This window comes from Chlamydomonas reinhardtii, chromosome 7, assembly GCF_000002595.2.
Source record: "Chlamydomonas reinhardtii strain CC-503 cw92 mt+ chromosome 7, whole genome shotgun sequence".
NCBI classification, from domain to species: Eukaryota; Viridiplantae; Chlorophyta; class Chlorophyceae; order Chlamydomonadales; family Chlamydomonadaceae; genus Chlamydomonas; species Chlamydomonas reinhardtii.
The window spans coordinates 3,949,210-3,962,683 of record NC_057010.1 but is presented as its reverse complement, the minus strand read 5'-3'; the positions used below and the strand labels follow the sequence as shown (position 1 = coordinate 3,962,683).

The 13,474-nt window shown below is 65.6% G+C and overlaps 4 protein-coding genes across 4 annotated transcripts; 2 read left to right on the top strand and 2 right to left on the bottom strand.

Annotated features, from left to right (window-relative positions):
* Positions 1-290: 290 nt before the first annotated feature.
* On the bottom strand, positions 291-5,946 carry CHLRE_07g339554v5 (uncharacterized protein). Its single transcript, XM_001692335.3, has 9 exons — positions 5,557-5,946; positions 4,978-5,254; positions 4,454-4,582; positions 3,735-4,020; positions 3,090-3,255; positions 2,668-2,761; positions 2,317-2,395; positions 1,806-2,041; positions 291-1,578 (listed from the first exon to the last, which is right to left on the bottom strand). Exons 1-9 carry the CDS (start codon positions 5,922-5,924, stop codon positions 1,180-1,182), a joined length of 2,034 nt encoding a protein of 677 aa, XP_001692387.2. The 5' UTR covers positions 5,925-5,946; the 3' UTR covers positions 291-1,179.
* A 48-nt stretch (positions 5,947-5,994) lies between these two features.
* CHLRE_07g339550v5 (uncharacterized protein) lies at positions 5,995-6,666 on the bottom strand. The gene is made up of 3 exons (XM_043064329.1): positions 6,531-6,666; positions 6,348-6,414; positions 5,995-6,257 (listed from the first exon to the last, which is right to left on the bottom strand). Exons 1-3 carry the CDS (start codon positions 6,594-6,596, stop codon positions 6,040-6,042), a joined length of 351 nt encoding a protein of 116 aa, XP_042922897.1. The 5' UTR covers positions 6,597-6,666; the 3' UTR covers positions 5,995-6,039.
* Positions 6,667-6,776: 110 nt separating this feature from the next.
* CHLRE_07g339500v5 (uncharacterized protein) lies at positions 6,777-9,192 on the top strand. Its single transcript, XM_001692456.2, has 6 exons — positions 6,777-7,001; positions 7,263-7,309; positions 7,483-7,525; positions 7,862-7,987; positions 8,164-9,091; positions 9,161-9,192. The coding sequence occupies exons 1-5, from the start codon at positions 6,843-6,845 to the stop codon at positions 8,497-8,499; spliced, it is 711 nt and encodes a 236-aa protein (XP_001692508.1). The 5' UTR covers positions 6,777-6,842; the 3' UTR covers positions 8,500-9,091; positions 9,161-9,192.
* A 54-nt stretch (positions 9,193-9,246) lies between these two features.
* CHLRE_07g339450v5 (uncharacterized protein) lies at positions 9,247-13,362 on the top strand. The gene is made up of 6 exons (XM_043064328.1): positions 9,247-9,306; positions 9,408-9,849; positions 10,072-10,131; positions 10,530-11,072; positions 11,391-11,496; positions 11,630-13,362. The coding sequence occupies exons 2-6, from the start codon at positions 9,625-9,627 to the stop codon at positions 13,030-13,032; spliced, it is 2,337 nt and encodes a 778-aa protein (XP_042922896.1). The 5' UTR covers positions 9,247-9,306; positions 9,408-9,624; the 3' UTR covers positions 13,033-13,362.
* Positions 13,363-13,474: the final 112 nt, after the last annotated feature.

The window sequence follows — 13,474 nt, the reverse complement described above, 5'->3', positions numbered from 1 at the left end:
ACAAGACTTTTGAGTCTGCACCCACACACTAGCCTGTGGCCCTGTGCTAGCCAACAAAAGAGTATCAGACGCTAAGATCAGGCCCCCCAAAAATGTCAGCCGGGCGTTGCTACAACAAAGGAACCAAGGAAACTAAAAGCGAAGCAACGGATGAGTGCATAACAATACGGTAGCAATACAGGTTTACCAGGTCTGTATGCCACGGAGAGGTGGGGGGGCGTGTCAAGACCGTACACGACATGACACCCAGCTTCACGGCCACCCCAAGCAAGCTCCGTAGACGAGCTACGCATGCTTAGAGCTTACAAGTGCCGCATGAGTGACCAATCAATTAGGAGCAACGCTGCAGCGTTCATGATTAGCTGAAGCAGGGGAGGCTCCCTTGAGCTGAAGCTCGTGCTTGCCGTACCACTGGTTTCCCCTCAGTCGCAGCTCCGACCTGTCCCAACGCTCCGGTCCCTGCCTGCCCCTAGTTCGATGGGCCCCAAGCAGCTACCACGTACGCCGCGCCGAGACGCCCTTGCCGTTGCAGCCCATAAGTCACATTCGTCTAGCCTGCCCGCCTGCGTGCCACCCTTTCGAGTCCGCGTCTACATGCGCCGAGGATGTGGCGCTTAGCGATAGGTGCCACCTCGCACAGGTGTGGTCGCACTGTTGCCATTTGAATGAACGGTTGTCATTGCCCCCACCTGGCCTTTCCTTGGGCTTGTCGAGCAGCCACATGGTGGTAGGGCAGGGTCACACCATCACACGGCCTATGGTTGCGGTTATTGAGACAGCCACCCCTCAGCTGTGTTTCCTCGTCGGCTCGCTCGTGGCCCGCCTCTGCAAATATGGTACGGGGTACGGTACCGCGACAGCCGGCTTCTTACACCAAAACAAAACTCTCTCGCTCGGCGCGTAACAATGTTTCACAGAGTCCTTCGCCACGGAGGCACGCACAAAACACATGTAACTCCGTCGTTCGACCAGCCGCGCACTCCTGCCCTGCCGTTGCACATTGTTTGCTATCTGCTGGGGTCTGGGAGTCAGCTGCACCCTGCGGGACTTCACCAACCTGCCTTACCACTGTCCCATCGCACACCCGTTTCCCGCCCTCCACTCGCTCCCTCCACGCACCCACATGCACAAAACCTCCACGTCCACCTCCACGCTCTTATCAAGCACACCACCACCAGCTCACAGCCATTTCTTCTCTGCTTCTATCTCCGCATTGCCCCGCGCGTCGCCGGCACCGCCGGCCGGCGCCCGCGCTGCCGTGGCGCGCCAGCTGCTGAGCGGCAACCGCATCAACCGCCACACGAACCCTAGGTACGCCAGCGCCAGGCCCACGCCCACCACCAGGCTCACGCTGGACATGATGTAGTAGCCGTCACTGGCCAGGCTGCACACGCCGCCCGCCGCCGCGCACTCGCTGTCGCCTCGCGCCATGTCGGACAGCTTCTTGGGGCAGGCGTACGGCAGCACGGCGCCCGCCGCCACCGCCGCCGCGTCCGCGCCGCCCGCTGCCGTACAGCGCGGCACGGTGAGCATGTCCATGACCCAAAACATGGGGGTGCGGGGCAGCAGGTAGCCCATCTGCGTGTGTGTGTATGTGTACATGTGTGTGTGTGTGTGTGTGTGTGTGTGTGTGTGTGTGTTGTATGTGTGTCAAGGGACATGCAACGCCCGCGCAACGTCTGCGCCCTCCCGCCCGCGCTCCCTCCGCCCTCCCGCTCCTCCCTACCTCCCTCCCCCTGCCTTCCCCTGCCTTCCCCTGCCCTTCGCAACCCGCTCCCGACCCGCGCGGCGCCCTCCCGCCTCACATTGGCGATGGTGTTGAGCAGTGTCAGGTAGGCCCCGCCCATGGCCGGGTCCGACACGGTGTTGAAAAAGGAGCCCAAGGCTGTGAAGCTCAGGTAAGACACGAAGCTGGTGGCCAGGCTGACGGCGGCCAGCGCGCCGAACGCGCCGCGGTGCTCGGACAGCGAGGTGGCGCCGGCGGGGAAGGCCGCGGTCAAAGCCACGGTGGCGCCGGCGGTCAGCAGCCGCAGCACGTAGCCTGTCGTGCGTGTGTGTATTGCAAGGGGGTGGTGGAGCGGGGAGTGGAGGGAGGGTTGAGGGAGGGTTGCGGGCTGCGAAAGGGGAAGGCGTGTGCCCGCCAGTCCGCCACATGCCGGCCACATGCCGCCGCCTCTGGACCACCTCGCGCCGCTATGCCTGTGTGCCCGCACCCAGTCGCGCCCCTGCCTGCCCGCCCCTGCCTGCCCGCCCCTGCCCCTCCCACCCCTGCCTGCCCCTGCCCCTGCCTGCACCCGCCCCTGCCTGCCCCCGCACCTGTCATGAAGGGCCAGTAGGGCGAGCGGCTGGCGGCCCAGCGGCCCGCCACCACAGCCGACAGCAGCTCCACCGGGAACTGCGGGGCGGGGGCCACATTCAACAGCACTCAAGGAGAAGCGAGAGCGGCGGTGGGGTAGTTCATTCCATTCCCAAAGAAACCAAGACGGGGGGTTCCAGGAGATGGGGGGTTGCGTAGCTTGGGGGGATTGCAATCATGACTAGCTAAGGAAAGGAGACGGGGGTCGGCACACGTGTGCGCGCGGCGGAGCTTGCGGCTGCAGGCACGCAGGGGACGGCAGCGGCACCAGGGTGGCGGCTAAGGGCTGGCCCGGCATGCCGGCCCCCCACCTGGAACAGCACCAGGAAGGCCAGCGCCTCCTTGGCCACGCCCTTGTCGATCAGCTTGAGGCTGGCGGCGCCCTCCGCAGCCAGCACCCCCAGCCTGTGTGGGAGGGAGCGAGGCACAGCAGGCCGAGAGCAGCGCGGGATCGAGGCCGTGCAGGCGTGTGATGTTCGCAACGCGTCATGTCTGGGCATGTGAGTGTGTATATGTGTGGATGTGTAGATGTGCGCGTGTTTGTGTGCCTCCGTCGCGCCTCTCGGCACCAACGGACCAGCTCGTGTGCAGCGGCATTGCCCACATGCTCCCCAGCATCCAGTGCCGTACGGCCCTGTACGCCCTGTACGGCACCGCACGGCACCGCACGGCACCGCACGGCATCGCACGGCACCGCACGGCATCGCACGGCACCGCACGGCCCCGCGCGCACCTGTACGTCAGCAGCAGCACGCTCAGCCGCCACACCGCCGGCAGCCGCACCACCCGCCACAGGCCCAGGTAGGCGTCCGCCAGCTCCGACATGACCGAGCCGCCGCCGGAGCCGCCGCCGGAGCCGGAGCCCGCAGCCGGGGAGGCGGCAGAGCCGGAGCCGGAGCCTACGGCAGATGTGGAGGTGGTGGAGGTAGGGGTGGTGGTGATGGTGGTGTTGGGGTGATCGGGGTGGTGGTGTTGGTGTTGGCGGCGGTGGTGGTGGTGGGGTGATCGGGGTGGTGGTGGTGCGAATGATTGGGGTAGCGGGCTGGGGCGAGGGCCTGGGGCGCCGGTGCCGGTGCCCGTGCCTCTGCAGAACGCCGTGCTGGTGCAGCAGTCCCATACGCAAGCGCTCTCAATACCACGTCCTGCAACTCCCTCCCTCCCGCGCACCCACACACCCAGCCACGCCACCATCCGACCCCCTAACCCCCTCGCTCCCTTGCATTGGGTTCAATTTGGTTTGGGCTGGTATCGACAACCCCACTCCCTACCCCCGTACCACTCCCCTCCCCACTCCCCTTTTGCAGCTGCAGTTCTCCTTGCCGCGCGACTGTTTCCTCGGGATTGGTTCAACGTTAATCCCCACTCCCACTCCACCCACCCGCCATGCCCAGCAGCGCGCGCTCCTCGCCGCTCAGCGGCGCCCGCAGCGCGCGCGCGTCGCCGTCGTGCCGCGCCGCCGCCGCCGCCTCCAGCTCCTCCTCGCTCCGCTCCCGGACGAACAGCGCTATGGCCGCCGTGACGGCCGCGAACACCCAGCCCCAGAAGCGCATGTACCCCGCCAGGGACACCAGCCCCACAGGCAGGTTGAGGTCGGCGGGCGTGGCGCCGATGAGGGAGCCCAGCCAGGAGTGGGCGCGGATGTACTTGTTGCAGAAGGCCGCATCCTGTGGACCGTGTGTGTTCATGTGTGTGTTTATGTGTTAAAGAGCACAAGGAAAACGTTGCGCAAAGACAGTGTATGCGATGCAGCAAAGCGACGGTTTACGGATGTTATGTGTGTGTGTGTATGTGTGTGTGTGTATGTGTGCGTGCGAGTCGGTGAGGTGGGAGGTTCATGCGCGCGTGTGTGTCGGGTTGTGTGGGCGGCAAGGGCGTGAGCGTGCGGCCCTTCCCGACTGAGCCCTGGGCCCTAGCCCCTAGGTATCTGCCTCTCGCAGACCCTCACCCCCATCTATGCACTGCCGCGCCCTCCCCCCTCAGGCCCCCCTTTCCATTTCTGTCAGCGGGTGTGCTTTCCATGACGATGGAAGTTTTTCGTTGGATACATACCCGTCCGCACTTCCACCTTTCGCATGGATGGCCACCGTCCTGCCTCACCTGCAGCGCCAGGAACACCGTGAAGCTGGTGAATATGCCCGTGGTCTGCCCCACCGTCTGGCAGGTGCTGGCGTACGACACGTTGGCGGGCGACAACAGCGTCAGCGCCCAGCCGTCCACAGCGATGTCCTGGGGCGGCGGCAGCAGGGCGGCAGGGCGCGTGCGGGGCGCCGGCGTGTCGGTGCGGAGCGGGGGCAAGCGAGCGCTGACTCAAAACTTACCGCCACAGAAAGCCTGTCAGTCCTCCCGACACGTCAGCTGCTCTCGAGCACCTGCTCCGTGACCTCAACCCCGCCCGTCCCCGCCCAACCCTTCTCAATACCGCATGCCGCCGCCCCGCCTAACAACGGCCAACGACGCACCGCCACCCAACCACAACGCCACCGCGCGCTTGGCGTGGGCCCATCACACACACACACACACACACACACACACACACACACACACACACACACACACACACACACACACACACACACACACACACACACACGCGTAAACCCCACAAACAGGCATACACACACCTGCGTGGCCATGAGGAATACGAACACCAGGAACAGCCCCGTCAGCGACACCACGTCAGCCGCCTCGTACAGCTGCTGGATCCAGCCGGCGCAGCCCAGCAGCAGCGCAGCTGTCAGGAGCTGGATCGGCACGATCCAGGACTTGCGGCGGCCCATGGATTTGAAATAAACGGAATCCACGATCGGGCTCCATAGCAGCTTGAGGGAGTAGGGGTAGGCGGCCAGGCCGAATATGCCCATCTGTGTGTAAGACAGCTTGGATGACAGCATAAAGGGGCTGCGTGGGAGGAGCGAGAAGGACGGTAAGGGGGAGGAGGGAAGGAGGAAGGAAGGGCGGGGGTGAATGGGCCAAATGCACGGTGGCTTTGCACGCCCTCGCGTGACAGCCCTCATTTCCCGCCTTTCCCTGCCCGCGCGCGCATGCCCATGCAACTTTCGTGCCCCGCCGACCGCACCCTCCACAGGGCCCTCCACACCACCACAACAACGCCCCCCCAAACACACACAGCACCACGAAAAAAAACAGCCTGACATGCCCACCCCTCTCCCCCCAAACCCCGCTCCAGCCCCCTAACTCACAGCGCGCCCGTGGTGAGCCCCAGCGGCACGCCCTGCACCATGTACAGAAGCACCAGCAGCGCCATGCCGCCCAGCTCCGAGCTGGCCGGCGGCGCGGCGGCGCGGCGGCGGCGGCCGTGCACATGCACGTGGTCGCGCGCCGCCGCCGGCCCGCCGTCGGCGTCGTACTGCAGCCGGCACAGGTCATCCAGGGATCCGCCGGGGCGGGGGATGGCGGACACGAGCGCGGGGGGGAGCGGGTGCGCGGCGTCCGCTGCCTCCGCCGCCGCCGCGGTGGCGGCGGCCTCGGGGGAGGAGGCGGGGGCGGGCGTGGCGGGCGGCTCATTGCCGTTGGCGCCCGCCTTTGCGCGGCTGCGCGTTGTCGGCATGCCGGTCCGGGTGCGGATTTACACCTTCACCGGCTCGGAATGGGCTTGTGTGTGGGAGGAAGGGAGCGCGCACGGCACGGCTGGCGTGCCCTGCTGTTGCTACTGCCGGTCCCTGCTACTGCTGTGACACAGGCGGCGCCTGCGCCTGCGGCTGTGCCTGCGGTGGCGTCTTCGCGCCTTTGCTGGGGCACTCGTTGGTGCGGCGCTGGGCTGCGGAGCGGTGGCCCTCAATGCAGGCCGACAGTGCCTCGGCCTTGTGCTCGCAGCGCGGCGGCACAAATGTGCCGATCTGCGACGCGTTGGTGGTGCCCACGCAGTCCTCGAGGTCGCGAACTGCGAGCGACGGGGAACTCGAGGGTAAGGTTAGGTGTGGAGGCGACGGGAAGTTTGTCTGGGGGTGTGGGCGGCCGCCGGAGTACTGACCTTCTGCGGGACAGACTCCAGTGAACAAGCACCAGCCCGCTTTTGACGTTAGATGCTGGCAGACGAACTGGGGGAGGGCCAGGGTTGTGGATGGGATCACTTCCAAAGCAAATGTTCAGTTTCAGCCACTTCTTGCTTGAATATGTAAGTAGACACTATAGTAAAGCGTTAATGGGCACCCACTTCGTGATCGCGAGGGTACCGACGCTGGCACTCTTGCAAAGCCTGGAAAATGCGATGGCAGCTCATAAGTTTTGTTTCGATGCTTGCATGTAGCTACGAGGCACAAGGCGTTGTAATGTTGCGGGGGTCAAAAGGCTCGAGCTTTTCCCGTGCCAGGCCCCATGCACACGTTCTCGACGATCCTCTCGATGGTGACGTTTCTACTGGTGCCTATAATACTTACAACCAAACGTCATTACCACTTCTGTACACAACACAACTCGACCCTAGCAGCAGCATCAGAACCGCTCCCGCAAGTGGCCGCAGGTACACATGCAATTAGCACGAACGCGGGAACCATGGCCGCGAGCGGCGCTGGCCTCGCTCATTGCAGCGCTGCTGCTAGCAGGAAGTGCTCATGCTTACGGTGACTATGACGATAGCGATGACGACTTCTGGAAGGACAAGCCCCCCGCAAAGCCTGTGAAGACGGTGGGTGGAGTGTGGCCGCAGTACCGCGCGTGTCAATACAGCAGGGCTCCTCCGCCATTCCATTTTGCAGCCGGGTCAGTGCGTGTGCGAATATGGCTAGCCTTGAGTGGGCGGCTCAAGCTATGCTGCAGGCCGAGAGAAAGGCCCGCCGTCGCCGGCTGGGTTGGCAGCTGGTGTCCAAGCCGTGCATATCGTACTTTGACCTCCATGCCTTTTTCTGAGTGCTGACCGCCCCGGTTGCCGTGTCGTATTGCCACGCAGTCGGTGGACCCCAAGACCGGTCAGCGCCTGGTGGCGACGACCATTAGGTGGGGCGCGGGAATGGGAGGCGGGCATGGACGCACGGCGCATCGGCAGAGCTCGGGGCGCAAAGGGCCGGTAACACGGGGCGTTGCCGCACTGCACACCAGGCTTTTGCTGGGCTCCACGCACAAAGACGTGGGCATTAGTGACGCCCCCAACGCGGCGCCCGGGCCCGCAGGTTCTTCCAAGTGCGCCTCAGGCCCTCGCGCACGCGCACCATGGTGAGCGGCCGCGGCTTGGTCGGGCGCTGGCCGCGCACCTGGCCCAGCTGCGTGGCGGCCTGTAGCCGGGGGGAGCAGGGAGGCCATGTGTGTCGTGCAGGAGTCGGGACGGCAACACGAGGCGGCAGCTCAGACCGCCTGTACGGCCGCTTGGTCTGTGCCCAATGCGGCACCACCAACGACGCTACAGCTGTACAGCACCACGGCGTGCCTCCTTTCCACGATTCCCGCAGCCGCGTCCACGGCCTGAATACGCTTAGCCCTTCCCGCCCACCCGCCCCGCCTGCTGCTCCCCTCCCGCGCCTGGACCCTCCTCCTCATCGCTGCACCCCGCAGGCTGATGCGGCGCGTGTGGCTGAGGAGCTGAACGACGCCTTCTTCCAGGAGGGCCTGTCCGCCAACAAGGCCAGCCCCGTGACCCCGCACCTGGTGTCGGTGCAGTGCCGCGAGGAGTGGGAGGAGGTGAGCCCCGCCCGGGCTGGCTGCGGACCTGCGGTGACGGTGGCAAACTGTGTGGGTCACTGGCGGCGTCGGACTAAACACTGAGCTGACCCTTCTGGCCCTGCTGGGTAACACCCGCTCCGTCGCCCACAATAATGCTCTCCTCCACGCCACCCCCACCCCTGTCTCACATACAGCTCAAGGACGTGATCTTCTCGGTGGAGGACGTGTTCGACGTGCTCGTCAAGGAGGAGCTGTACGGCAGGCCGCAGGCAGCAGCCAAGGCTGGATCCGAATCTAAGTCTAGCAGCGGTACGGCGTCGTACGGCGACCTGTGGCGGGCGGAGATGGGCGACAGCGAGCCGGAGCCGCTGGCGGAGCAGCTGAAGAAGAGGGATGAGCACAGGGACGGCGTGCCGGGCGCGCCGCAAGGGATGGCGGCTGGCGGGAAGAAGGGCAAGGGCAAGGGTAAGCGCAAGAAGAAGGGCAAGGCGGGCAAACAGGGGGAGCAGGAGGGCGGCGCGGAGCTTTGAGGATGGCGGGCAGGGTTCGCTCGGTTTGGAAGTTTGGAAGTGGGAGCCTTCAGAGGGGCGCGGTGCCGTAAGCGTAAAGAACTGCAGGCATGCACAACAGGCATGTAAATATTTGCATAAATGATATGTGTTTTATGGCCAACAGCGAATGGATACCGAGTTCCTCTGTTGGGGGCGGGGGTGGGGAGGGGGTGGAGTGTGCGGCGCCACGGCCGAATGCGATGAGGGGCGATGTGCGAGGGTGCCTTAGCAACCTTCCGTTACTCTGCTCTTATCCTTGGCCCACTCATGTGAAAGCGATATTGATGCTTTGAGAAATGAACGTGCAACACTTATCGACTTTCAGGCCCCTGGGTCAGAGCAACACCTCTTACCCAGTTTAGCTGTGTAGTTATAGGGTACAAACATGCTGCGAACGCAGAGCTCAGCTATTTCTGGCGCGGCACGGAGTACGTGCCGCGCCAAGCTTGGGCCGTGTCTTGGGCCCCTTGCTCTTACTCTTAATGCCAGGCGACCTAAAGTGGCGCAATCAAAATCTATTGTTGTTGCGGCGTGCAGTGGGGCGGGGGTGGAAAGCTGTCGGGAGCTCCAGGTAATATTGATGGTCGCGAGCTCTCCACGGTTTTTGTCCCTTACTGAGCGCAACTCTGCCCTTGATCAGGGTACACTGCGAGTATTTGCTCTGAGCGATTTGCACACGCACCATAGCGAGAACATGGCGTGGGTGAACGACCTGGACCGCGACGCCTACACCAACGACGTCCTCATCGTTGCGGGGGACATATCAGATGACATTGAGGAGCTCAAGTGGGTCCGGGCGCGTCGGGGCGCTCTTTCGAGGCCTCACGGCCAATGCAACACCCTGCCCCTCAGCTCACATGACCCCCCGCTGCCTCGCTTGCCATCAGGTCCACGCTGGCGTTGCTCAAGCGCGTGTTCGCGGTGGTGTTCTTCGTCCCGGGCAACCACGAACTGTGGGTGTTTGGCCACCACGCCAACCGCACGCCTGCCCCGGACGCCTCCGCCGCCTCCGGCTCTAGCCTCGCCTCCTCCGAGGACGCCTCGCTCTCAACATCAACACCCGTACCACTACGAGTAGAAGTAGCAGATGCAGCAGGTGGCGTAATGCCGACTGTTACTGCTTCTTCTGCTCCTGAAACTGCCTCACAGCCGGCAGCAATCCGGGAAGCAACGCCGCCGCCGCTGCCGCCACCGCCGCCGCCGCCGCCGAGGGACAGTGTGGAGAAGCTGGGGGCGGTTCTGGCGGCGTGTGAGGAGCTGGGGGTGGTGGTGGCGCCGGCGCGGCTGGGCCGGCTGCAGGTGGTGCCGCTGCTGGCGTGGCACCACAAGGTGAGGCTGGGTCCGCCGCGTCCGCCGGGTGCGCCTGGAATTGCCAAGGCGGCATGGCGGAGTCTGGGCGCGTTTTTCGCGGGCCAGCTCGGCACATGAGCGCATATGGACGGATATGGGACATCAGGTAGAAACCAGGCGGGGCGCTACGCAAGCGGTGCCTGGTAAGTGGTAACGCTCCCCGACCTCCGCGCCCCCACATGCCAACTCGCCACCGCACAGGCGTTTGACACGGAGCCGGATATCCCCGGCATCCCGCGAGCCAGCGCCATGACCATCTCGGTACGTGACAGCGGCAGTGCGTGCGCGTGTGTGTGCGCGGCTGTGGCAGGAGTGGCTGTGGCGGCAGTGCTGTATAGGGCCATCATGAGTTCTCTGCGCGTGTGGAGTGGTCATGCGTTCAGAGAGCAGCAGCAGGTTATCAGGCCCGGCCCCCGACCTTGCTGGCTGCATGTGTGTGTGCGTGTGCGTGTGCGTGTGCGTGTGCGTGTGCGTGTGCGTGTGCGTGTGCGTGTGCGTGTGCGTGTGTGTGTGTGTGTGTGTGTGTGTGTGTGTGTGTGTCTGTGTGGGGGGGGGCTTTCTAGCAGGCGGCCTGCCTGCTGGGGAAGGGCTCTAGGCTGCTGTAAGTGGCTATTCGCCTGGCTGCCTATTCATGTTTGGCTCCTGCTCGGATCCCACAGGACTACGCGCGCTGCAGCTGGCCCGACCTCATATGGCAGCAGCAGCAGCAGCAGCAGCGGCAGCAGCAGCTGCAGGAGGAGCAGGCTGCCGGCAGCAGCAGCCGGGGGCACAGCAGCGGAAGCGGCCTTGCAGGCAGGACAGAAAGCTGGGCCGACGGCGGCGGCGGCCAGGGCAGCTGCGAGGTGGCGGCTTGGTTTGACTCGCTCAACGACACGCGGCCGCCGCCGGGAGGCCGCTGGACACGCGATCTGGCTGGCCGCCTCGCCGTGCCACCCGCTGCAGCCTCGCCAGCTACAGCCTCGCCCGCTACAGCCTCGCCCGCTACAGCCCGGGTTCCGGCCGCTGCCAGTACCACTGCTGCTGCGGCCACGGCATCTGGGCACGGCGCCGGCGCTGCAGACGCCAGCATAGTACGAACTGGTGGTGGCGGCAGCGGTGGTGTCGGTGGCGGTGGCGGCGATGATGACGTGCTCAGCTTCAGTCACTTCCTGCCGCTGCAGGAGCTGCTGCCGGAGAAGCGCTACCTCACTTTCCCGAACCTGGTGCGCGGCACAGTGGCACGGGGGCCATGTGGGCCACGGGGGTCACATTTGTGCGGGCGCATGCATGCAGCGGCACAGTCTCACTCACACACACGCATACACACACGCATATATGTGCACACACATTCTGACACACACACCGGTGCACAGGTAACATCCGTAAACCGTCGCTTTGCTGCATCGCATACCGTACACTGTCTTTGCGCAATGTTTTCCTTGTGCTCTTTAACACACACCGGTGCACAGCGTGGCGAGGCCGTGTACGTGTTTTACTGGAGGTGCCGCCCGCGGCTCACGCCGCGCTCCGCCCTCCCGCAGGCCAAGGCGGTCGGCTCCACATACCTGGGCCGGCGCGTGCGGCGGCTGCGGCCCCACATGCACATCTTCGGCCACACGCACTTCGCCTGGGATGCGGTGCACGACGGTGCGTGGCGGCGGCGTTTGGGAGGGGCTGCGTTGCTTTGGGGGCTGCGTTAGAGGACGCGTCCAGTTGGCACTCCAAACATATATTGTGTATTCAGTCCGTCGCTCATGCACGGCTATCTCTCCGCACGCAGGCATCCGCTACGTGCAGGCGCCGCTGGCCTACCCCGCCGAGCGCCGCTTCCGGCTGCGGTCCCTGGTCATGCAGCAGGAGGGGGCGGCGGGGGCGGCAGTAGCAGCGGGATCGGACGGCAGCAGCAGCAGCAGCAGTGGCGGTGGCAGTAGCAGTAGCAGCAGCGGTGGTGGCAGTAGCAGGCGGATAGAGGATGGTGGCGGTGACGAGGAGGATGCGGAGGAGGGGGCGACGCAGCGGGGGGCGGCGGCTGGGGCGCGGCGCGGCAGGGATGAGGCGCCGGACCCGCGCGGCCGGCAGGCGGTGGTGCAGCAGAGCTGCCAGCGCGGAGGTGGCAGCGGCGGCGGCGGGGGTGACAGCGCCATTGCGCACCCGCGGGACGAGCAGCGCGCAGCGGAGGCGCAGGCGAGGGCAGGGGGCAGCAGTAGCAGTGGCAGTAGCAGTAGCAGTGGCAGTAGCAGCAGCAGTGGCAGTAGCAGCGGCAGTGGCACGGAAGCTGCTGGCGGGCTGGACTCGCCGTGGCCCTCAGGCACGGACCCCGGGGACGCACGCTGGCTGCCACTGTGTGTGTACCGGGCCGAGTATCGGGTGCGGGTGCGGGTGCAGGGGCGGGGGCGGGTGCGGGTGCGGGGGCCGCCCGCCTCGTCACTAGCAGGTGTTTCAAGCCACGGCAATAGCAGTAGCAGCGGCGGAAGCAGTAGCAGTAGCAGCGGCGGAAGCAGTAGCTGGAGTGCTGCGGGCGGGGGCCGGGGGCTGGACGCGCCAGCGGCGGTCCTGATGCTACAGCCCCTCCAATCCGAGGGCGCCGCCGCTACAAGCAGTAGCAGTAGCAGTAGCAGTAGCAGTAGCAACCCCAGCGGATCGGCGCCGCCGCCTTCCCCTGGTTCTCATCCCCTGGCGGCCGCTCATGCGCTACCACGGACGCATGCGGGGACGCAACTATGGGCGGGGGCGCAGGCCGCGGCGCAGCCACAGGCGGCGGAGGCGGTGGAGGTGCTGTCCTGGCGCTCGCAGTGGGCCCCCGAGCAGGCGTGCATGTGGAGTGGCCACTACAAGCGCAGTCCCAGGACGCCGCACGAGCTACAGCTCGCGCCTTGGGTGGCGGAGCGCTACAGCCGGCGGCGGCGGCGCAACATCGCCAAGCAGTCGGCGGCGCTGGCTGGCGGCACCAGCAGTAGCAGCGGCGTGGCTGGTGGTGGCGGTGCTGGTGATGATGGAGGAAAGGAATGTGGGGAGGGGGGCACGAGTGTGGCGAGGCAGCCGGTGGGCATGGGGTTGACGGTGGCGGTGGCGACGGCGACGGCGACGGTGGTGGTGCCGCGGGAGCGGACGGGGTCTTCGGACGACGACGCGACCGGCAGCGATGGCGGGGAGGCGGAGGTGCTGGCTACCGAGATGGAGTGAGGGGCGTGAGCCGTGAGGAAAAGCGAGGCGCATGCAGGAATGCTGGGTTGCGGTTTCCGGTACGGCAGCGTTGTATCTGCGATCCGGTGGTTAGCTGTAAGTGTGAGACTGTAAGAGTCGGTCTTCCAATGGTCGCTTACGCTGCGCAGTCCGTGGCCCGTGGGGATGTCTGGATGGGGACACAGGGGCTGCAGCAGTTGGGCTGCAGACCAGGGCGCATGGGCCTCCGGCTAGGGGGCGGTAAATCGGTAATGCGGGTAGCATGCAGAGTGGGCAGCCGCGCGGGGCTTTGTTGCCTAAGCCACAGCAAGGAAACTCGATCCGTTAGGCCGTTGTGGCTGCTTGCGCATGGCAAGCGGGCCGGGGCGCCCGCACGAATGCCAAGGGCTGGTGACGCACTCGCGCGGTCACCAGCGGAGGCCGAAGCGCGAAGGCCGGGTCC